At 45.6% G+C, this 22,801-nt stretch overlaps 1 protein-coding gene across 1 annotated transcript; it reads right to left on the bottom strand.

Annotated features, from left to right (window-relative positions):
- Nucleotides 1–1,030: 1,030 nt before the first annotated feature.
- Nucleotides 1,031–22,390, bottom strand: RILPL2 (Rab interacting lysosomal protein like 2). The gene is made up of 4 exons (XM_047759548.1): nt 21,843–22,390; nt 12,447–12,598; nt 7,368–7,481; nt 1,031–1,561 (listed from the first exon to the last, which is right to left on the bottom strand). Exons 1-4 carry the CDS (start codon nt 22,158–22,160, stop codon nt 1,531–1,533), a joined length of 615 nt encoding a protein of 204 aa, XP_047615504.1. The 5' UTR covers nt 22,161–22,390; the 3' UTR covers nt 1,031–1,530.
- Nucleotides 22,391–22,801: the final 411 nt, after the last annotated feature.

Genomic DNA, 22,801 nt, shown 5'->3' with positions numbered 1-22,801 from the left:
TACTACAGTATTTTTTTCTTTTTTTGTCAGTACTACAGCATTTACTATTGAAAAAAATCTGTCCTACTGTATAGCACAGAGAACTGTATCCAATCTCTTAGGCTAGAACATGATGGGGGATGATATGAGAAAAAGAATGTATATACATGTATGACTGAGTCTCTATGCTGTGCAGCAGAAATTGACACATTGTAAATCAACTATACTTTAATAAAAAAAAATCTGAAGTTCCCGTCATGGCTCAGAGGAAATGAATCCGACTAGGAACCATGAGGATGTGGGTTTGATCCCTGGCCTCACTCAGTGGGTTAAGGATCTGGTGTTGCCAAGAGCTGTGGTATAGGTCACAAATGCAGCTTGGACCCCGAGTTGCTGTGGCTGTGGTGTAGGTCAGCAGCTTAGCTCCCATTCAACCCCTAGCATGGGAACCCCATATGCCGAGGGTGCGGCCCTAAAAAAAAGCAAAAAAAAAAAAAATCTGTGTGTGAGTGAGCCTGATCCCTTCTAACTGTGTTTTTCAAGGGTCAACTGAATACAATTTACAGATTTAGAAACAAAGATTCCGGGAGTTCCCTTGGGGTGCACAGGTTAAGGATCTGGCATTGTCCCTGTGGCAGCTTGGGTCTGATCCCTGACCCAGTCTGTATGCCTCTGGTGCGGCCAAAAAGAAAAAAAAAAGGGAAAAGAAGCCAAGACTCTGAAAAGCTAACGTATCTTACACAAGATCACAAAACTCAGGAGTTCCCATTGTGGTTCAACAGTAACAAGCCCAACTAGTATCCACGAAGATGTGGGTTCCATCCCTGGCCTCAATCAGTAGGTTAAGGATCCAGCATTGTGGTGTAGGTCGCAGACATGGCTCGGACCTCAAGTTGCTGTGACTGTAGTGTAGGCCAGCAGTTGCAGCTCCAGTTTAAGCCCTAGCCAGAGAACTTCCATGTGCTGAAGGTGCAGCCCTAAAAAGCAACAAAACAAAACAAAACAACAACAAAATCACGGAACTCTAAGACACCACTCTGAAACGCTTACAGAAAGTATAAAAAGTTTTTTTACTTTAATTCAAAGTCATGTAAAGAAAGTTGTGTTAGCAAAATCAAATATTCACTAAATATCAGTGAAGGCATCACTGGAGTGTCAATACCTTGTTTTCCTGCATTTTCTTCTCCCCACCCACTTTGGGCTGGCATATGTCACTGCTACACAGTAAGAACCTGGGTCATCCATGGGCCAGGAGAAGCAGAATGCGCATCTGCATTCTGGAGGCCCCCTGGGTGGTTGAAGTGGGGCTGCATGTGGGCCCCCTGGCACTTTCCTTCTGTTTTCTTTGTGTCACTTCATCTGCTCTGGCCCAGCCTTCGAGGGTGTCCAGTTCTGCAGCTAGGGAGAAAACGTTTCCCCTTCCTTCTCAGACAGCTTTGAGGAGAAACAAAGCAGCATGTGCAGTGGGTACGCGTGGCACTGAGAGATGATTTTGGAAGTTGTCTTTGTGAGCTGTTTTCTGAGTCTGAGAACTTAGTCGTGGCCTCAGATCTATGTCTGCTTCCCTGATCCGAAAGAGAACCTGGGTTGGGAGAGAGGCGGGGGGTCAGAGGGCATTGAGAGTGTTCTGAAGCAGGGAGTGCAGAACCCCCTGGAAAATCTGTAAGCAGCTCCTGCAGGCCATTCACTCAAAGATTTATTTCCTCGGGGCTCATTATGGAACAGACAGGCACTGTTCTGGGGCTTTCCATCTATTAGATCATTTTGCACTCTTAACAACACCGGGAAGTGAATACTATCAATATCCCCATTTTATAGATGAGCAAACTAAGGTTCTGGAGTTAAGTAACTGGCCGAAGTTCACACAGTGCATCTTGGAATGGGGGTTGGAGCCAGTGCCCACTTTTAACCATTGTGCTGAACTGACAGATGGGAGTTTGGAGTCTGGCACCTTTTTGAAAATTTTTTTGTGATTTTATTATAGAGGAAGTGATAACTTCTCAATATTACCTACAATTAAAAAACAGATCTTTGGGACTTCCCCTTGTGGCTCAGTGGGTTACAAACACGACTACTATCCATGGGGATATGGGTTCGATCCCTGGCCTTGCTCAGTGGGTTAAGAATCCAGTGTTGCTATGAGCTGTGGTGAGGGTCAGAAACATGGCTCAGATCTGGTGTTGCTATGGCTGTGGTGTAGGCAGGCAGCTGCAGCTCCAATTTGACCCTTAGCCCAGGAACTTCCATATGTCACAGGTGCGTCGCTAAACAGCAACAAACCAACAAAACCCCCCCAAAAAACCCCAGATCTTTGCAATGAATAAAGATTAACATGTAAGTTCTTGGATATAGCAGATAAAACATATAAAGATATTATCCCCTGAGGCATGAGTACCAAACTTTCAGTCTCCCCTCATGCAAAGTTTTGAAAAGGAAGTAATATCAGTTGATCACAAAGAAGAGCCTCAATGCTATTTCCAGTTATAGGAAAGATACAAAGAAGGCCTGTTGGCTGAAAAGTCAGATGGAGATGTGGACTCTTATTTCTCCTGTAAGACAACCCCCCTGAGCACTGCCAGCAGTTCTGCCAGCAATGGCAGGGGTGCAGGGGCGAGCCCTTGACTCATGAACCTCCCCCTGAACCTGTGCATCCCCCCCCAACCCCCACTTCCTTGTCTCAGGAAATGACTTCATCTCCCCCAGTCATTCAAGCCAGGAATCTGGGAGCTTTTCTCAACTCCCCACCGCCTCACCCCACCTGCTGTATTTTAGTCATCATGACCCAAATATAGTTCCTAACCCCACCACTTCTCATCTCCTCCACTACCACCCCCAGGCTAAGCCACCATGAGGAGCACAACAGCTCCCCTGTCGACCCCTGCAAAACAGCAGCCAGAACGACTGTGTCACTGTGCAAAGCTAAGTCATTCCTCAGCTTAAACCTTTCCATGGCCCCCCAATCTCCTCAGGACACAGACAAAACGAGAAAGTTTTAGACCTACTTCTTCAGAAAGTCATTCATTCATTCATCCATTCCATCTGCTCTGTAAGCTTGTATGATATGATCATGAAATTGTGGCCTTACACTCTTTAAACATATGTCCTCAGGCTAGATTACAAACATTTTTGCCATATCGGGCTCAGACTCCAATTAAGAGACCCAAAGAATTCCCCTAGAAGAGGCAGAAAGAGTCAGTAGCTTTTGCATTTGGAAGCCTTGTTTACCATGGGATACTCAGCCAATGAACATCCCAAATAAACACCTTCAGACCCGACCCCCACTGTAGGGTACAGATGCTCTTTCATGCATTATCTCTTACCTCAAGAACCTTTCTTGGGAAAGAAACACTCCCACTGGCCCTGCACTGACTCTGTCCCCCTAGCCCTTTTCCACAAAGCAGCCAGAGTGAGCTTTTCATATGTGAATATGGACATGTCACTTCCCAGCATAAAACCTTCCAAGGTCTTTCCAAAGCACTTAGAATGAAACCCAAAGTCCTCACCAGGATCCACGATCCCCATGGCCCTGAATGATCTGATCCCTCCCCTTCTCTGACTTCCCTTCCCTTCCCTTTGCTGCTCCAGCCACCATGATCTCTGTTCTACAAGCTCTGGCTCTGGCCTTTACACCTGCTATTCCCTCCACTAGGAATGCAGGGAAACTCAGGTAGTTATGGTCTTACAGGGCTCAGCTTGAATGTTGCCTTTTCAGAGAAGCCTTATCAACCTTTCAGCACCCTATTTTTTTTCTGTTTTTTTAGGGCCACACCCGTGGCACGTGGAGGTTCCCAGGCTAGGGGTCGAATTGGAGTTACACCTGCTGGCCTACGCCACAGCCACAGCAATAGGGGAACCGAGCCGTGTCTCAGACCTTCACCACAGCTCACGGCAACGCCGGATCCTTAACCCACTGAGCGAGGCCAGGGATTGAACCCAAAGCCTCATGGTTCCTAGTCGGATTCATTTCCACTCTGCCACGTCGGGAACTCTAAAGTCTGGTAATACTTAGCTGAACAAAGTAGATGCACATTCCAGGGGCTGTTTTCCCCTACAGAACCACTTCCCCCTTCTCTGGCCTGCTCTCTGCTCCTGGAGGCTGACATCTAAGGATGATCTCAACAAGCTCCCTTGTTGTCCTCTAGCTTCTGGCTGGGCTCAGCCAATGGGAAGCACCAGCAGGAGCTGGGAGGGTGGGAGGAGAGAGGGGTGGGGGTATTCATTCCCTGGCTCTGTCCCTGCCAGTCCCTGTTTTACTATTTACTGTGTGTTCCTCTTCTGAAGGCCATGTTCTTGTCTGACTCCCCCTCTTCCCCTCACAGCTCCCTCCCCTCGCCCCTCTGCTGCCAGCCCCAGGCTGCTTCTCCATCCCTTATCTTGGTCCCTTCTTTAAATCTTTTCAGTGGCATCTTCTGAGTGAGCCTTTGTTTCCTGATAAGCAAGAACCCTGGCTTGACAGACTCTGTGACTGTGCAGTGTCGCTCTTGGTTATATATCCCTGGGAAATTCACACAGAGGTCCACGGATAAGCATGGACATATTCACTGAAGCACTGTCCACACTGGGGGAATTCCATCACTGGGGTTAGAAACAAGTTGAATTCCAGGGACCTGCTGTAGAGCACAGAGAACTCTACCCAGTATTCTGTGATAATCTATGTGGGAAAATAATCTGAGACAGAATGACTATGTGCATATGTGTGACTGGGTCACTGTTGTACAGCAGAAATTGCCACAACCTTGTAAAAGAGCTATACTTCAATAAAACTTAAAAAAAAAAGATACATGCAATAAAAAGAAAGAAGTTGGATTCTACACTGCTATAGTGTAGACCTTAAAAACTGCTTAATGCCCAGCAACACATGAATAGATAAATAGAAGGTGGTTTACACACTGGGCCTTAAAAAGGAAAGAAATTCTGGAGTTTCCTTCATGGCTCAGAGGTTAACAAACCCAACTAGGATTCATGAGGATGTGGGTTCCATCCCTGGCCTTGCTCAGTGGGTTAAGGATCCGGCGTTGCCATGAGCTGTGGTGTAGGTCACAGAGGCAGCTCGGATCCCGAGTTGCTGTGACTGTGGTGTAGGCACAGCACAGTAGCTACAGCTCCAATTCGATCCCTAGCCTGGGAACTTCCATATGCCGTGGATACGGCCCCCCCACCAAAAAAAGGGAAAGAAATTCTGGAGTTCCTGCTGTGGTGCAATGAGATCTGCAGCGTCTCTGTATCGCCAAAGGCAGGTTGGATTCCCAGCCCAGCAAAATGGGTTAAAGGGTCCAGTATTGTTGCAGCCACAGCATAGGTTGCAACTGTGGCTTGGATCTGATCGATGGCCCAGGAACTCCATATGCCTTGGGTCAGCCAGAAAAGAAAAAATAGAAAAGAAAAAAAAGTGAAGAAATTCTGATACATGGTACATCATGGATGAAACCTGAGGACATTTTGCTAATGATGTAAGAGCCAGTCACAAAAGGACAAATACTGTATGTCTCCACTTACATGAGGTCCCTAGAGTAGGGACAGAGACAGAAAGCAGAATGGTAGTTGCCACTCTTTTTTTTTAGGGCCGCACCTATGGCATACAGAGGTTCCAAGGCTAGGGGTTGAATCAGAGCTGTAGCTGCCAGCCTACACCACAGCCACAGCAACGCCGGATCCTTAACCCTCTGAGCGAGGCCAGGGATTGAACCTGTATCCTCATGGACACCAGTGGGGTTCGTTATTGCTGAGCCACTCCAGGAACTCCGAAATGAAGGCGTCTTAATTAAATCTGCCGTGGAAGGTAACCCAGAATCTCTGACCCCTCGAAATTATTTCCCTGTGAAATGGGCTGACAGAGTCCTTGCAAAATGGGTCACTACAGTATCCCCACCATGAGCGCCATGCCTGGCAGACAACATAGACTCAGTGAGGTGTTGTTGACTCACTAATGACCAAATGAATGACCCCTCAGCTCCCCACCAAGCTGCCCTCCCTCAGGGAAGGACTAACTAAGCGACAGCCTGATGGCAGCAGAGGACCCATTACAGTCTGCATGCTGGGTCATTTGGATTGCAGTCTATTTTTCAGCTTAAATTATTTGCCTGCATTTGGAAATCAAATTCCACGAACCAATCCAGTTTTTCTGGCTTTTCTCAAGAATCAGAAGCTCTGGTAATATGTTATTCCTCGGCCAGAGAGAATGGAGGGGCAAATGTCCCCCACCCCACCCCACACTCCCATCACTCATCCACATTAAGAGTTTGGGCCCCATAGGCTTTTGAGTTTGAGATCCCTAACCGAGGCTGTTTCTCAATTTTTTTCTTATTTTCTTTTTATGGTCACACCTGTGGCATATGAAAGTTCCTGGGCCAGGGATGGAATCTGAGCCACAACTATGACCTACACTGGATCCTTTAATCCATTGCACTGGGCCAGGGGTCAAACCCACACCTCTGCAGGGGCCCTAGCCACTGCAGCTGGATTCTTAACCTGCTTTCCTCTCACTTTTGATCCAAAAGCCCAGAGGTTGGTAAACTGTCACCAGGCCAGATATTCTCAAAGCAACCAAGGCAAACATGCTGCTTTCGTCAGCATGCAGTAGAGGAAAGGGGTGCCTAATTGTATTGACACCTGGTGATGGAAAAGGCACATCTCAGGGTGTAGTCCAAGGGCTCCCCATATTAGAATTGTCTGGGAATTTATTTAAAAATCCAGATTTCTGGGCTTCATTCCAGAACCAATGACTTGATTTCTAAGAATCTGAAATTTATTTTCTTTTTTTCTTTTTTCTTTTTGAAGAATCTGAATTTTAAACAAGCATCCCACGCTCAATGGTTTGAGGTGCAGCAACCAAAGAAACAAGGGATTAACCATGGTGCATGGACATGAGCAGGGTACTCAGAGGAAATGGCATTACATGTCCCAGTGTTGGAAGAGGAGGTCCTTTAAGGTTGGAGGTGAGAGAGGTGATGAATTAGCCCCCTTTAAAATCCAATAAAATCCAATAATTTACTGTGTTTTTCTTGTTGCTGTAATATTATTTGGATATTGTTAATATAGCATAAGAGGCAGCAGAGCTGTAGACGCTGGACTTCTTGGGTTCAAATTCTGACTTCACCATTTACTATCCGTGTGATCTTTGGTACATTACTTGACCTCTTAGTATCTATTTCCCCATCTGTCAACTGGGGACAATAATAGTTCCTACCTCATAGGATTGCTGGGATGAGTTAGTGAATTAATATACATCAAGTGTCTATACCAGTGCCCATCAGATAGTATAATACCCTGGCACTGAGTTTTCATATCAGCTGCAGCAGCACTACCAGGAGAGCAGGACCTCCTCCTCTCACCCCACTCCTTCCTTTAGCAATTATTTAGTGGCAACAGGGGGCAGCAAGGTGACTTACAGCTTCCTTATGATTGTCTTCTCCTCCTTGTTACTCCTGGCATTGCTGGCCCGAGCAACCAGAGTATCTTTTTCTTTTCTTCCTCCTGGGCCTTCTCTTGGTGGAATCAGGCCACTGGGAAAAGGGAGACAAATAAATCGGTTGTTTTACTGACGATCTCTTACCTGTGCAGCTCTGAAAATGAAGGTTTTTTTTTTTTTTTAGGGTCCTACCCACAGCATATGGAGGTTCCCAGGTTAGGGGTCAAATCAGAGCTACAGCTGCCGGCCTATGCCACAGCCACAGCAACGCAGGATCCGAGCCCTGTCTGCAACCTACACCACAGCTCACGGCAACGCAGGATCCTTAATCTACTGAGTGCGGCCAGGGATTGAACTCACACCCTCATGGTTCCTAGTTGAATTCACTTCTGCTGTGCCACGATGGGAATTACTGAAGGTCCTTAATAATTTTTTTTTTTCAGAGAAGAAAGCAACAATCTACATTTTGTTTGTACCTGCCTTTAACATGTGCATAAACTCTCAGGGGCCCTCCCCTCATCTGGGGGGATGGATGGTAGGTTCTGGAGAGAAGAAGCATCAGAATGTGGACACAAAGTTCAACAGAAGGTCTTGTTCCCCTGACAGGAGGCATCCCTGTAAGGCTGGGACTTGCGCTGACCTCCTTCCCCTCCAGACTAACTGTGAATCTGCTTTTTTTTTTTTTGGTCTTTTTAGGGCCGCACCCATGGCATATGGAGGTTCCCAGGCTAGGGGTCTAATCGGAGCTGTAGCCACCAGCCTACGCCAGAGCCACAGCAACGCGGGATCCGAGCCGTGTCTGCAACCTATACCACAGCTCATGGCAACGCTGGATCCTTAACCCACTGAGCACGGCCAGGGATCAAACCCACAACCTTATGGTTCCTAGTCGGATTCACTAACCATTGAGCCACGACGGGAACTCCGAAATTCCCTTTTGTACTTAAGATAGTTTGAATTGGATAACTGCCTCCTGCAAACTGAAGAAGCCTGAGCATGACAAAGCACTTCAATGTATGACCCAGTAAGCTTGTTAGATTCACTTGGATATTTTGTTGTTGTAGCTACTGGTTAATTTATGGCCCATCATGTTTCCCCCTTGCTATAGGCTGAACTGTGTCCCCCAGAATTCATATGTTGAATACCTCCAATGTTGTGGTATTTGGAGGTGGAACCTTTGAGAAGCAATTAGATTTACATGAGGTCATGAGGTTGGGGCCCTCATGATGGGATTAGTTCCCTAGCAAAAGACACACCAGATGGATTGCTCTCTCTCTCTCTCTCATTCTCCCCACCGTGTGAGGACGCAGTAAGAAGGCAGAAAGTTGTCTACAAGTCATTGATAGTCAGAACCAACAACACAGGCACCTTGATCTTGGACTTCGAGCCTCCAGAACTATGAGGAAAGAAAGTTCTATCATTTAAGCCTGTGATGTTTTGTTATGGCAGGCTGAGCTGACTGAGATACTTGTTTAGGTATGAGTGTCAGAGATCAGAATTTACCCTTTTCTTTCCTTTTTTTGCAAAGACTGGGTTCTGATTACTTAATATTGTTCTTTCTACTTTTATTATATACATTTATTATCATAATATTCATATAATTTAATAAGAGGCATCATCTAAAAATTCCTTTTGTCACTATTTACTGTTACATAAGACTACAACTTAATGATTTTGCTTAGTTTTTTCTTTTTTGGCTGCCCTGTGGCATATGGAGTTCCTGGGCCAGGGATCAGATCTGAACCACAGTTGCAACCTAAGTCACAGCTGCAGCAACACAGGATCCCCAACCTACTGTGCTGGGCTGGGATTGAACCTATGTCCCAGAGGTCCCAAGATGACACTGAGCCTGTTGCACCACGGCAGGAACTCCTAAAACTTAGTGATTTTGGAGTTCCCTGGTGGTGAAGCAGTTTAAAGATCCAGTGTTGCCACTGCTGTGGCATGGTTCGATCCCTGGCCTGGGAACTTCTGTATGCCATGGGTGTGGCCAAAACAAACAAAACAAACAACAATGATGATTTATGACTTCTCATGGTGGCTCTATTTCTTCCCCCTTTTTCTTTCTTTTTAAGGCTGCACTGGTATATGGAAATTTCCAGGCTAGGGGTTTAATCAGAGCTACAACTGCCGGTCTATGCCGCAGCCAGTCACACCAGATCCAAGCCACATCTGTGACCTACACTGCAGCTTGTGGCAATGCTGGATACTTAGCCCACTGAGTGAGGCCAGGGATCGAACCTGCATCCTCATAGAGACTATGTTAGTCCTTAACCCCCTGAGCTACAATGGGAACTCATCAATTTTTTTTTTTTGGCTATGCCCACAACATGAGGAAGTTCCAGGGCCAGAGATCAAACCCATGACACAGCAATGATAATGCCATATTTTCAACCTCCCGAGCTATCAGGGGATTCCACAGCAAGGCCTTTTACAGCTAGGAAGCCAAACAGCATCACTTCCACCACATTTGACTGGTCAAAGCAAGTCAGAGGGCTGTCCAAATTCAAGGAGAGGGAGAAAAGACATACCTTTTGATGAGAGGAATGGGAAAGGAATGTCAGATGGGAAAAATTGTTGCGGCCACCTTTGGAAACAGCCTACCAGATCTGCTTTCAGTTAAAACCGATCATTAGTATGAGCGTGGGCCTCCAAACTGATGCAGTTGCTAAGAGAACACCTCAGTTGACATGCTGGTTTCTCCAGAATACATAACACAAGAGATTAAATAGAATCCTGCTGTCTGTCTATCGGCCTGTACCAGATGGGAAGTGCACATCTGTTGTTCTCTGGGAATTCAAAACTGGAACTAAAGTGTGTTGCTTTATTCACTAACAAGCTGCTCATGGCATTGGCAGTCTAGCAGTTCCTCTTTTTAACTACCTGTGTCTAGAGTACTTGCTAAATGAGATGAAGATAGGTCTTTCCATTAACATGGTTCCAACCTCAGCAGAAGGAAGACAATTAAATTCTTGCTGGCAGAACTCAACCCTTTTGAATTTGGCCTCCTAGAACATTTTTATTTTGCTGCTCTCTTAATGAAGCCACCCTGAATGAATTTGAAGAATAATATAATTGGGGCTTTGTTTTATTTTGTTATGTTCTGAATCAGAGTAATAGCTTTACTTCCAAACTTTCCAAGTCCAAATGTGGCATGATAATTAACAGCTCAGGTGCTGATGTCAGGATGTCTGAGGTCAGGTCTCAAGGCTGCCACTATACCAGTCCTGGCACTTCAAGCAGGTACTTGACCTCTCTAAACCTTAGATCATCTTGGGGATAACTCACAGCCTTACTGTGAACACTAATTGAAATGATCCTGGGATACACTTAGCAGAGTGCCTGGCACAAGGTAAGCACTGATAAAATATTAGCTGGCATTATGTTTTTATTCTCTTGGTCTTTGTGTGTGTGTGTGTGTGTGTGTGTGTGTGTGTGTGTGTCTTTTCAGGGCTGCACCTGCATCATATGTAGGTCCCCAGGCTAGGGGTCAAATCAGAGCTGTAGCTGTTGGCCTATACCACAGCCACAGCAATGCCAGATCCAAGCTGTGGTCTGCAACCTACATCACATCTTACGGCAATGCCAGATCCTTAACTCACTGAGAGAGACCAGGGATTGAACCCATGTCCTCATGGATACTAGTCAGGTTTGTTAGGGCCATATTCGTGACATATGGAGGTTCCCAGGCTAGGGGTCAAATCGGAGCTACAGCTGCTGGCCTACAACCACAGCCAAAAAAAACACAAGATCTGAGCCGAGTCTGCGACCTACACCACAGCTCATAGCAACGTTGGATCCTTAACCCACTGAGCAAGGTCAGGGATTTAACCTGAATCCTCATGGATACTAGTCAGGTTCATTACCACTGAGCCACAACAGGAACTCCCAACACTGGAGCAAGGGCAGGATCGAACCTGCATCCTCACAGACACTATGTCAGGTTCTTAATCTGCTGAGCCACAAAGGGAACTCCACGGGGTGAATTTAGAGGTGGCTCTGGGCTCAGGACAACTTTAGGCAGCCTGTCTGCTGATGGGTGCGACTGTTTTCTCACCCTGTTGGTTGTTTGGCCTGAGATGTCCCAGCACTGAAGCTTGCAGGCTATTGGGTGGGGGCAGGTCTCAGTGCCATTTGGGAGAGCTTAGCTGATGTGTATTCCCTGGGTTCTCTACCACCAGTGTCCTTGCCTCCACTGTGAGCCACAGCCAACTCCCACCTCCCCAGGAGACTCTCAAGACCCATAGGTGTCTGTTTCAGCTCCTGTGGAGTCACTGCTTTGTCCTGGGATCCAGTGCACATGAAGCCTTGTGTGCACCTTCCAAGAGTGGAGTCTCTGTTTGCCCCAGTCCTGTGGATCTCCTGCCCTCAAGACCCACTAGCCTTCAAAGCCAAAAGCCCTGGGGGATCCTCCTGCTGATGCCACACCCCCAGGCTGGGGAGCTGACGTGGGGTTCAGAACTCTCACTCCTATGGGAGAACCTCTGTGATATAACTATTTTCCAGTTTATGGGTTGCCCACCTGGCCAGTATGAGATTTGATTGTTTTGGGGAAGTGCCCCTCCTAACATCTTTTTGTGGCTTCTTCTTTGTCTTTGGGTGTAGGATGCCTTTTTTGGTGGTTCCCATATTTTTGGTTGATGGTTGTTCAGCAGTGAGTTGCGATTCTGGTGTTTTCATGAGAGATGAGCTCAAGTCGTTCTACTCCGCCACCCTGTCTCCTCTCCCCAGACACTAGAGCAGGCCCCTCCCACCCCCTGCACCCCCATCCCTGGCACTCCACTCTCTGCCATGTCTCCTTGCTCTCCATTCTCTTCATCATCTACCACCATTATCTTGCGTGTTCATGTCAGGCTTCCTGGCTAACTGCCTGTCTTCCCCCTAGACTCGCACAGATGTTCTATTTCATTCCCTGCTCTACCCTCAGTGCCAGGAGTAGTGTCTAGCATATAGTGGGTCTTCAATAAATTGGTTAAATGAATATAAGAACAAATATATAACCTACCACATAATTCCAGACAGGAGCCCCCCCCCCCCCACAAAAGCAGCACCACCCCACCTCTTATAGCACTGCAGCTCCTCCTGTGCCACCAGCAGCTGCGACTTGAGTTTGTTGCGCTCCTGTAGCACATCCCTCAGCTCCTGCAGAGTAAAGCGTGGTCGGTTGGGATCTGTCAGGTCAACCACCATTTTGTCTGGTCCCAGGTTCACCTGTAAGAAAAGACATTGCTGATACAGTTTCCTTCCTGAGGGTGAACTGTCATCCATCCCGGAAAGTTCTCTTGTTCTGTTACTCCCAAGGACCCTAGGAGATGCTGCCTATTGGAAGTGTCTGGAAAAGCAAGAGTTCTAAGAACCATTCTCCAAGAAAGGAGCCAGAGCTCCTTGGAGAACGGCTGAGTCCAAGGCTGGAACGGGAAAAGTCCAAGATGAGTCTGGGACATTTCACTGTGTCAGAGATGGAGACAGATCAAAAGGACACAGTTTGAAGGCTCTCCTACTGGCCAAACCGAACAATTTAAGTACCAACATGAATAATAACAGGAATGGATAACCACCCATCAAATAAGAGGAGAGAACTCAGGAATCCATACTTTACATTTTTTATTTAAATTAATTAACTAGGAGTTCCCATCGTGGCTCATGGTTAGCAAATCCGACTAGGAACCATGAGGTTGCGGGTTCGATCCCTGGTCTTGCTCAGTGGGTTAACGATCCGGCATTGCTGAGAGGTGTGGTGTAGGTCGAAGATGCAGCTCGGATCCCATGTCACTGTGGCTCTGGTGTAGGCCGGTGGCTACAGCTCCGATTAGACCCCTAGCTTGGGAACCTCCATATGCCGCAGGAGCAGCCCTAGAAATGGCAAAATGCCGAAGAAAAAAAATTAAATTCAATTAAAAATTTTTAAAAAATTAATTAATTAATTAGCTAACTAATAGGGATGTAATGGGCTAATTTTGTGTGTCAACTTGACTGGGCTAAGTAACGCCCAGATAGTTGGTTAAACATTATTTCTGGGTGTGTCTGTGAGGGTGTTTCTGAAAGAGATGAGCATTTGAATTGGTGCACTGGGTACAGCAGATGGCTCTCCTCAGTGTGGGTGGGAATCATCCAATCCATTGAGGACCTGAATAGAACAATAAGATGGAGAGAGGGTGAATTCACTCCCTGTTTGAGCTGGGACATCCCTCTTCTCCTGCCTTGGACATCAGATATCAATGCTCCTGGTTCTTGGGCTTTAGGACCCAGACCAAGACTTATACCATCAGCTCCCTCTTATACCATTGGCTCCCCCACCTCACACAGTTCAGAGGTCTTCTGACTTGGATTGAGTTATACCACTGGCTTTCCCAATGCTACAGCTTGCAGACAGCAGACTGTGAGACTTCCCAGCCATAACCACATGAGCCAGAGCTATAAGAAATATTCTCATTTATATCTATATGTGCATATCTATCTATATCTCCTATTGTTCTTCTTCTCTGGAGAACTCTGACTAATATAGAGGAGGAGGAGGGGAATCGGTACTTTAGAGCAGAATGCCAATTTATAAGTATAGATGCTAGAGTCAGAAAATTATCCTTTTGCAACCAACTTAGTAATAATTGATTCAGCAAGACGAATGAGTGGATCTAAAACCTTTGGGTGAAAGTTTGTTGGAGAACAGGATTTTTTTTTTTTTTTTTTTGTCGTTTCTAGGGCATATGGAGGTTCCCAGGCTGTGGGTCTAATCTGAGCTGTAGCCGCTGGCCTACGCCACAGCCACAGCAATGTGGGATCCGAGCCAAGTCTGCGACCTACACCACAGCTCACAGCAACGCCGGATCCTTAACCCACTGATGGAGGCCAGGGATCGAACCTACAACCTCATGGTTCCTAGTCGGATTCGTTAACCACTGAACCACGACGGCAACTCCGAGAACAGGATATTTTACACAAAGTATTTTCCCATAGGCTACTTATACATTACAAAGGGGATAAAGGCATTCTTACAGTGCAGAGCTCTTGCAGACATCATCTTAACCACAGAAGTTAACATCACCAATAACAACAAACTGAATCAAGTGCCTCCTGATAGGAACCACTGAGAAGGACACAGTATCGCTTAAGTGGTATCCCTGATAATCATGTATAGCTTGAATCTAACCATGAGGAGACATCAGAACAGGCCCAAGTTGAAAAACATTCTACAGACCAACTGATTTATAACCTTCAAAAATGTCAAGGTCATGAAAGACAAGGAAAAGCTGAGGAACTGTTCCAGACTAAAGGTGACTAAAGAGCTATGTCCTGAAGTTCCCGTCGTGGCTCGGTGGAAATGAACACGACTAGTATCCATGAGGATGCAGGTTTGATACCTGTCCTCGCTTAGTGGGTTAAGGATCTGGTGTTTCCGTGAGCTGTAGTGTAGGTTGCAGATGCGACTCGGATCTGGCATTGCTGTAGCTGTGGTGTAGGCCGGTGGCTACAGCTCCAACTTGACCCTTAGCCTGGGAACCTCCATATGCCATGGATGCGGGCCTAAAAAGACCAAAAAAAAAAAAAAAAAGCACTAAATAAATAAATAAATAAAGAGATGTCTCCTAAAGGTACCATTTATCCCTGCACTGGATCCTGCATCAGAAAAAAAAAAAAAAACTGGAGTTCCCATTGTGGCTCAGCAGGTTAAGAACTTGACTAATATCCATGAGGATGCAGGTTCGACCCCTGGCCTCGCTCAGTGGGTTAAGGATCTGGCATTGCCAAGAGCTGTGGTATAGGGTCACAGATATGGCATTGCTGTGGCTGTGGTGTTGGCTGGCAGATGCAGCTCTGATTCGACCTCTAGCCCAGGAACTTCCATATGCCACAGGTATGGCCCTAAAAAAACAAAAGAAAAGAAATGCTATAAAGGACTTATTATGAATTTGGAATAGGGATGGTATATTAGTTCTTAGCATTCTACCAACTTTCCCCCTGAATTTGATCATTTATTGTGGTTAGGTATCAGTATGTCTTAGGAGGTACACACTGAAGTATTTACTATTTAGGGTGAAAGATCCTAGTCTTTTACTTACCCTGCAACTAACATAATATCTGAGCAGATTTTTTTCCTTTTTTTTAGGGCTGCACCTGAGGCATATGGAAATTCCCAGGCTAGGGGTCTAAATGGAGTTGCAGCTGCCATCCACAGCCACAGCAACGCCAGATCTTAGCCACCTCTGTGACCTACAGCTCGCGGCAATGCTGATTCCTCAACCCACTGAGCGAGGCCAGGGATGGAACCTGCATTCTCATGGATACTAGTCAGGTTCTTAACACAGTGAGCCACAAGAGGAATTCCCCAGTTGAACAGATTTTGAGTGAATAAATAATATATATATATATATGTAAATACTTGTTAGATACATGTGTATAAATTTTTCAATATGTATCTCTTAAGATATACTATATACACACAGAGACACATATATACACACACCTGAATACAACACTTGAAATGAGGTGAAAGGTATACAAGGGGTCATTATGCTTGCAACTCTTCCATGGGTTTAACATCTTTTCCAACTAAAAATAAAGCATATATTTGGAAACAACCTAAATGTCTAATAACAGAAGCCTAGTTAAACTAAGGTGTAGCTACACTCTGGAACTAAATTCTGGTGATAGAAGATGAGGCACATTATAAAGAAAAATGCAAGAGTGACTACATTTCTTCTATGGGATTAACAGGCATCAGAATGTTTGAAAACACAGTGTTGTAAAGGCTCCAATCTCTTTAGCCCTTTTGGAGTGCAATGTGGCAATACTTATTCAAATGTGGCTTTCCTTTGATCTGGTCAGTCCACTTCCTCAGGGGCCAGCTGGTCTATGTGAGAGTAAGTCACTGTTGCTTGGACTAGGAGCAAGTGATTGGAAAATAAAGGTCTTTTGATAAGAAGCTGGTTAAAGCAATGATTCTTAACTTTTTTTTTTCCTTTTTAGGGCCACACCTGCAGCATATGTAAGTTCCCAGGCTAGGGAATATATGCCACAGCAACACAAGATCCAAGCCAAGCTCCTGATTCATATGCCACAGGTCTAATAAATGCAGAACAAAAACAAAGTTTTGAGATAGGTACTACACTGTAATAGGATATGAAAATATCTGTGGAGTTCCCGTTATGGCTCAGTGGTTGGTGAGTCCGACTAGGAACCATGACATTGCAGGTTCGATCCCTGGCCTTGCTCAGTGGGGTTGGGGATCCGGCATTGCTGTGAGCTGTGATGTGGGTTGCAGATGCGGCTCTGATCCCAAGTTGCTGTGGCACTGGCGTAGGCCGGCGGCTACAGCTCCGATTTGACCCCTAGCCTGGGAACCTCCACATGCTGCAGGAGCGGCCCTAGAAATGGCAAAAAAAAAAAAAAAAAAATCTGTGATTTCTACTGGTGACTGTCATAGGTACTGGTAATATTACTGTGTTTTGCTGTCTATACTCATAACTGAAGAAACAGATACATTTCAATTGGAGGTTGGTGAAAATAAAAATATGATTTTTTTCCCATGCAAGTTCTTGGACCTCTTGGATTAGAATTATGATCCTTTCAGGGGATTCCAAAAACTCCAAGTTGGGAACTATGTCTAGTCACTTATGATGGAGCATGGTAATATGAGAAAATAGAATGTGTACATGTATGTGTAACTGGGTCACCATGCTGTACTGCAGAAAAAAAATTGTATTGGGGAAATAACTACTAAAAAATAATAATAATGAAAAACAAAAAAATTTAAAAAACCAAAAAAACCCCACAAAAACTCCAAGTTAATAACCCTCAGGTTGAACAATTGAGATACTGTACAAAGGAAGTTTTCAAAAGCCATTAAAAAATGAGGGGGCTCTTCATATTCTGAGTTAGTATAATTTTCATGACACGTTAAAAGAAAATAAGCAAGAAGAAGAAGAGGGTATATATTATAATATCATTTGTGTGAATAATGGAAAAATACGTTCTTATCTGCTTGTGTTTGCATAAAGTATCTCTAGATATTTTAAGAAACTGATCATTTAATTTTTTTTCCAGGGAGGGTAAGGGAGTGGCTGGAGGGTGGAACAGGATGGGGAGGAAGATTTTCCAAGGCAAATATTTTTGTAACTTTTGAGTTTTGAACTCAAATTTACAAAAAGAAAGGGAAAAACTACACCCAGTAGGATGGCTACTGGGATCAAACAAACAAAACAGAAAATAACAAGTATTGGTGAGGATGTGGAAAAATTGGAACTCTTTTTTTTTTTTTTCTTTTTAGGGCCACACCCATGGCATATGGAAGTTCCTAGGCTAGGGGTCAAATTGGAGCTGTGGCTGCTGGCCTACACCACAGCCACAGCAATGCTGGATCCAAGCTGCATCTGTGATCTACTAGTTGGGCCCTTAACCCACTAAGCCACAACAAGAACTCCCCAAAATTGGCACTTTTGTGGGCTGCTGGTAGGAATGTAAAATGGTATAGTCACTATGAAAAACTGTATGGCGGATCCTTTAAAATTAAAAGTAGAATTACCAGAGTTCCTGTTGTGGCTCAGTGGTTAACGAATCCAACTAGGAACCATGAGATTGTGGGTTTGATCCCTGGCCTTGCTCAGTGGGTTAAGGATCTGGCGTTGCCGTGAGCTGTGGTGTAGGTTGCAGATGCGGCTCGGATCCCGTGTTGCTGTGGCTCTGGCAGAGGCTGGCAGCTACAGCTCCACTTAGACCCCTAGCCTGGGAACCTCCATATGCCACAGGAGCAGCACTAGAAAAGAAAAAAAATAAAAATAAAACTAGAACTATCATGTGATGCAGCAATTCCACTTTGGGGTATATACCCCAAAGCCTTGAAAGCAGGGACTTAAAGAGAGATTTATAGATCCACGTTCATAATTCACATTATTCACACAAAAAGTGGAAGCAACCCAAGTGTCCATCGGACAGATGGCTGGATAAACAGACTGTGGTAGATACACAATGAAATATTATTCAGCCTTAAAAAGGAAGGAAATTCTGAAACATGCCACAATATGGATAAACCTAGAAGACATTAAATGAAATAAGCCAGTGGCAAAAGGACAAAGATTACATGATTCTACTTACATAATATGAAATACCTAGAATAGGTAATTTCATATGAACAGAAGGTAGAACAGTAGTTACCAGACGCTTAGGGGAGAGGGGAATTTTTTAGTGCTTTGTGTGTATAGAGTTTCAGTTTCACAAGATAAAAAGAGGTTTGGAGAAGATGGTGGTGAGGGTTGCATAACAGTGTGAATGTAGTTAATGCCATTGAACTGCGCACTTAAAGATGGTTAAAATGGAAAATTTTATCTCTATCACAACTAAAAATAATTTAAGGGAGTTCCCTGGTGGTCTAGTGGTTAGGATTCAGTGCTTTCACCACTGCAGCCTGGGTTCAATCCCTGTCTGGGAACTGAGATCCCACATCAAACTGCTGCATGCCATAGCCCTCCCCCCAAAAAGAAGTGTAACATTTTAAAAGAAAAAGGCATATTTAATAAACTGTCTAGTGGCACTAAACATTCATTCTCTCTGCCTTTTTCCCAATCTCCATTCTTAAGACTACAGCTTGGGAGGAAAACGTGCCGTCTCATCAAGCTTCTGGTTGATGAAGCTTGTCTGCTGCACCTTGGACAGGAAATGACCCAGCCCCTGTGCAGACCACATTGTTCATGGTCTATGACGGGGCTTCCTCTATATTCTTGTGACTGGAGTTGGAGGTGACAGGGAAAGAGCACAGAATATGAGCTCAGAGATCTTGGGCAAGTCATTTAACTGCTCTTGAACCTCAAGAGTCAGGCCACTAATCATGATACTCAACCACCTCACATGACAGAAACTGAAGAAGACTAATGAGTAGGTGGAATAAAAACGTACCAAGGAAGCTACCAGAAACCTTCATTCTTCTCTGTGAATTTCAGCCACCCTGTTCTATTGTCCTTTTCTCACTTCCTTCCTTCCTCCATCCCTCCCTCCCTTCCATCCTCCCTTCTTTCTTGCTTCTTCTTCTTCTTTTTTTTTTTTTTGTCTTTTTGCCATTTCTTGGGCCGCTCCTGTGACATATGGAGGTTCCCAGGCTAAGGGTCTAATCAGAGCTATAGCCACCAGCCTATGCCAGAGCCACAGCCACAGCAACGCAGGATCTGAGCAGCGTCTGTGACCTACACCACAGCTCATGGCAATGCCGGATCCTTAACCCACTGAGCAAGGCCAGGGGTCAAACCCGCAACCTCATGGTTCCCAGTCAGATTCATTAACCACTGAGCCGCAACGGAACGCCGTCTTTTTTGCTTCTTAAGGCTGAACCTGTGCATATGGAAATTCCCAGACTAGGGGTCAAATTGGAACTGCAGCTGCCAGCCTACACCACAGCCACAGCAACTCGGGATCCGAGCCACATCTGTGACTTCACCATAGCTCATGGCAATGCCAGATCCTTAACTCACTGAGTGAGGCCAGGGATGGAACCTGCATCCTCATGGATACTACTTGGATTCATTACCACTGAGTCACAGTGGGAACTCCCTTTAAATATTTTTATTGGGGAGTTCCCGTCGTGGTGCAGTGGTTAACGAATCCGACTAGGAACCATGAGGTTTCGGGTTCGATCCCTGCCCTTGCTCAGTGGGTCAAGGTTCCGGCATTGCCGTGAGCTGTGGTGTAGGTCGCAGACGCGGCTTGGATCCTGCGTTGCTGTGGCTCTGGCGTAGGCTTGGCAGCTACAGCTCCAATTCGACCCCTAGCCCGGGAACCTCCATATGCCGCAGGAGCGGCCCAAGAAATGGCAAAAAGACAAAAAAAAAAATTTATTGAAGTATAGTCGATTTACAATGTTATGTTAATTTCTGCTATACAGAAAATGATTCAGTTACACACACACACTTTCAAAAAATATCCTTTTCCATTACAGTTTATCATAGGGCATTGAATATAGTTCTCTGTGCTATACAGTAGGACCATGTTGTTTACCCCTGCTGTTCTTTCATGGCCTGCTTCTCAGTCTGTAATATTGTGGTCTAGTTTCAGAGGTCTGTGTGTCTTATCTCTTCCGCTAGATGTGAAGCTCCATGAAGGCAGGGACCTTGTCTAACTTAGCTCTATAGCCCCTAAACCTGCACAGTGAAGTCTCTCATCAAATGTTATAAGTAAGGTCATAGGTCTGTATTTCAGTACAGTGTGGTTAAGGTTAGCATCTCTGTGTTCAAATCCTGCCTCTACCTCTTTGGCAAGCCCTTGGGCAAATTATATAACTGTTTTATGCCTCCATTTTTATAAAATGGGCATAATAATAGCGTGAGAATTAAATGAGATAACCCACTTAAGGCAGCTTTTTTTTTTTTTAAACTGTAGCTGGAGAACCACTAGTGAGTCATCACATTAATTTATTTAGTTGCAAAATAATTTAAAAATTCATAAAAATGGAATAAGAAAGTATGACTATCATGTTTAGAAAGGTTGAACTAGGGTAAATTATTTCTTGAAACTTGTTTCATCAATACTAGATATGGATGTAAAATTTAATTTTGTAAAATGGGGGTATAACACATATACAGAAAAATGTACCAATCAAATTTATAGCTTTATGATTTTTAGCATATGTGTATATCCACATAGCCACTATAAATTTCCCTCCTGCTCCTCCCAGCACCCTCTCCTCCCAGGGTTACTATCAACCGATCTTCTATGTTGTAAAGGTTATTTTGCCTGTCCCTGAATTCCACATACAGTAGGCTCTCTTTTGTACCTGGCTTCTGTCTCTCAATGTAACACCTGTGAGATTCATCCATACAGTTGTGTGTATTGATATTCAGATCTTTTTCATTGTGGTGTAATATTGCATTGTACGAATATACAACAATTTAAAAAATCCATCCTTCTGTTCATTTGGATTGCTTTGAGTTTGGCACAATTATGAATAAGAACGCTCTGAATATTCTTGTTTGGGTCTTTTGCTGGTCTTAAGCACTAATTTCTCTAGTTGAAATGTATTTCTTACTCTAAGACAAAGAGTCTCAAGGTGGGATACTTGGATCAAGAGTATCAGCATCAACTGGGAACTTGTGAGAAATGCAGATTCTCAGGTCCGATTCTAGACCTACTGGATCAGGAACTCTGGAGCCGGGGCCAGACAAAATGTGTTTTAAGGAATGCAAGGTGATTCTGATGCATGCTAAAGCCTGAGATCCACTGCTCAAAGTCCCAGTCAAAAACGCTGAAAGCCACTGATTTAGACAATAATCGGCATAGGGCCCAGCATTAGTAAATGCTCAATTAATGTTAACTATCATTATAATCTGATAGTTATAATCATTGTAATCTGAGGATCTGGACCCTCCCAGTGATTTGTTTTGAGGGGCTTGGATGTTCAAGAGAGGAAAGCTGCTTCCCGGCCAGTCGACGCACATCCCACGGCTCCTCGGTAGAGTCCCGTCCCTCCCACACTCACCTCTCCGCCGGCCGCGGAGCCCTCTCTCCGCAGCCCCTCCACCTCCGTCCTGAGGTTGTCCCGCTCCATTCTCAGCTCCTCCACCGTCAAGTTGCCCTCATTCACCAGCGTCTCCAGCATCTCCAGAACACGGACGATCTTGAACTGCAGCTGTGTCACCCGGGGGTCGCTGCCCAGGGCCATCAGCTCTCGGCCCATCACGTAAGAGATGTCATATACGTCTTCGGCTGTCAGCTGGAAGGGGCTCTTGCCCAGAGCCCCCTCGGGCCCCGCCTCGTCCCCTTCCTCCTCCTCCTCTCGCAAAGGGGGCTCCTCCATGGCCTGCCAGACCTCTGCAGCCTCCGTAGCTGCCTTCTCAAGAGTCTCTAAATGTCCAACTTCCTCCCGGCGCAATAAACTTTCCGCTGGGCAGAGTACTCTATCTGCTCAGGGCGGGGGGATGGTCCAGAAGCCGCCAATCAGCGCAGCCTAGAGGTGGGCCCGGGAATGCGGCGGGAGGAGGCCAAGCACCAAGGCTCTCAGGCCCGGACTCCCGTGCAGCTTCCCAGCCGAGCGCCGTGCGGCAAGTGCGGGCTCCAGCACGTGATTTGGGCCACGAAAGGACAGCAGGCAGGGAGGGCAGCCGAAAAGAGGAACGGAGAGGTGAAGGAAGGGGTGACAGTGATCGCTCCCAGCCTGGGAGCTGTTGCAAACTGGGGGAGGGGCGGCGACGCCGAGCTCCGCCCTTGGTGACCGCCAAGGCAGAGGACGGGTTTCCACGGAGACGGGGCGGAGTTTCCACAGCGAGTCTGGAAAAGAGGCACACGACTTTTCCCTTTCTGCACTCAAGTCTTCCAGCCACAGAATTTACATATAAGGGGAGGTAGATTCTGTTTCAAAACAGCACTTTGTGGCAGCGCGGGGCAGACAAGAGGCCTGGGGTGCGCAGAGCTTCCAGGCCAGTTGTCGCAGGGAGCTGC

The sequence above is a fragment of the Phacochoerus africanus genome, chromosome 15 (genome assembly GCF_016906955.1).
Source record: "Phacochoerus africanus isolate WHEZ1 chromosome 15, ROS_Pafr_v1, whole genome shotgun sequence".
Lineage (NCBI taxonomy): Eukaryota > Metazoa > Chordata > Mammalia > Artiodactyla > Suidae > Phacochoerus > Phacochoerus africanus.
This window is presented reverse-complemented; position numbering and strand designations above follow the sequence as displayed.

Coding starts and splice junctions, on each gene's coding strand:
- RILPL2 (XM_047759548.1), bottom strand. CDS start 22,160: ATGGAGGAGCCCCCTTTGCGAGAGGAGGAGGAGGAAGGGGACGAGGCG. Junction 7,482..12,446: donor GAGCTGCAGTGCTATAAGAG/GTGGGGTGGTGC, acceptor CCCTTTTCCCAG/TGGCCTGATTCCACCAAGAG. Junction 1,562..7,367: donor AAGACAATCATAAGGAAGCT/GTAAGTCACCTT, acceptor CTCCCAACCCAG/GTTCTCTTTCGGATCAGGGA.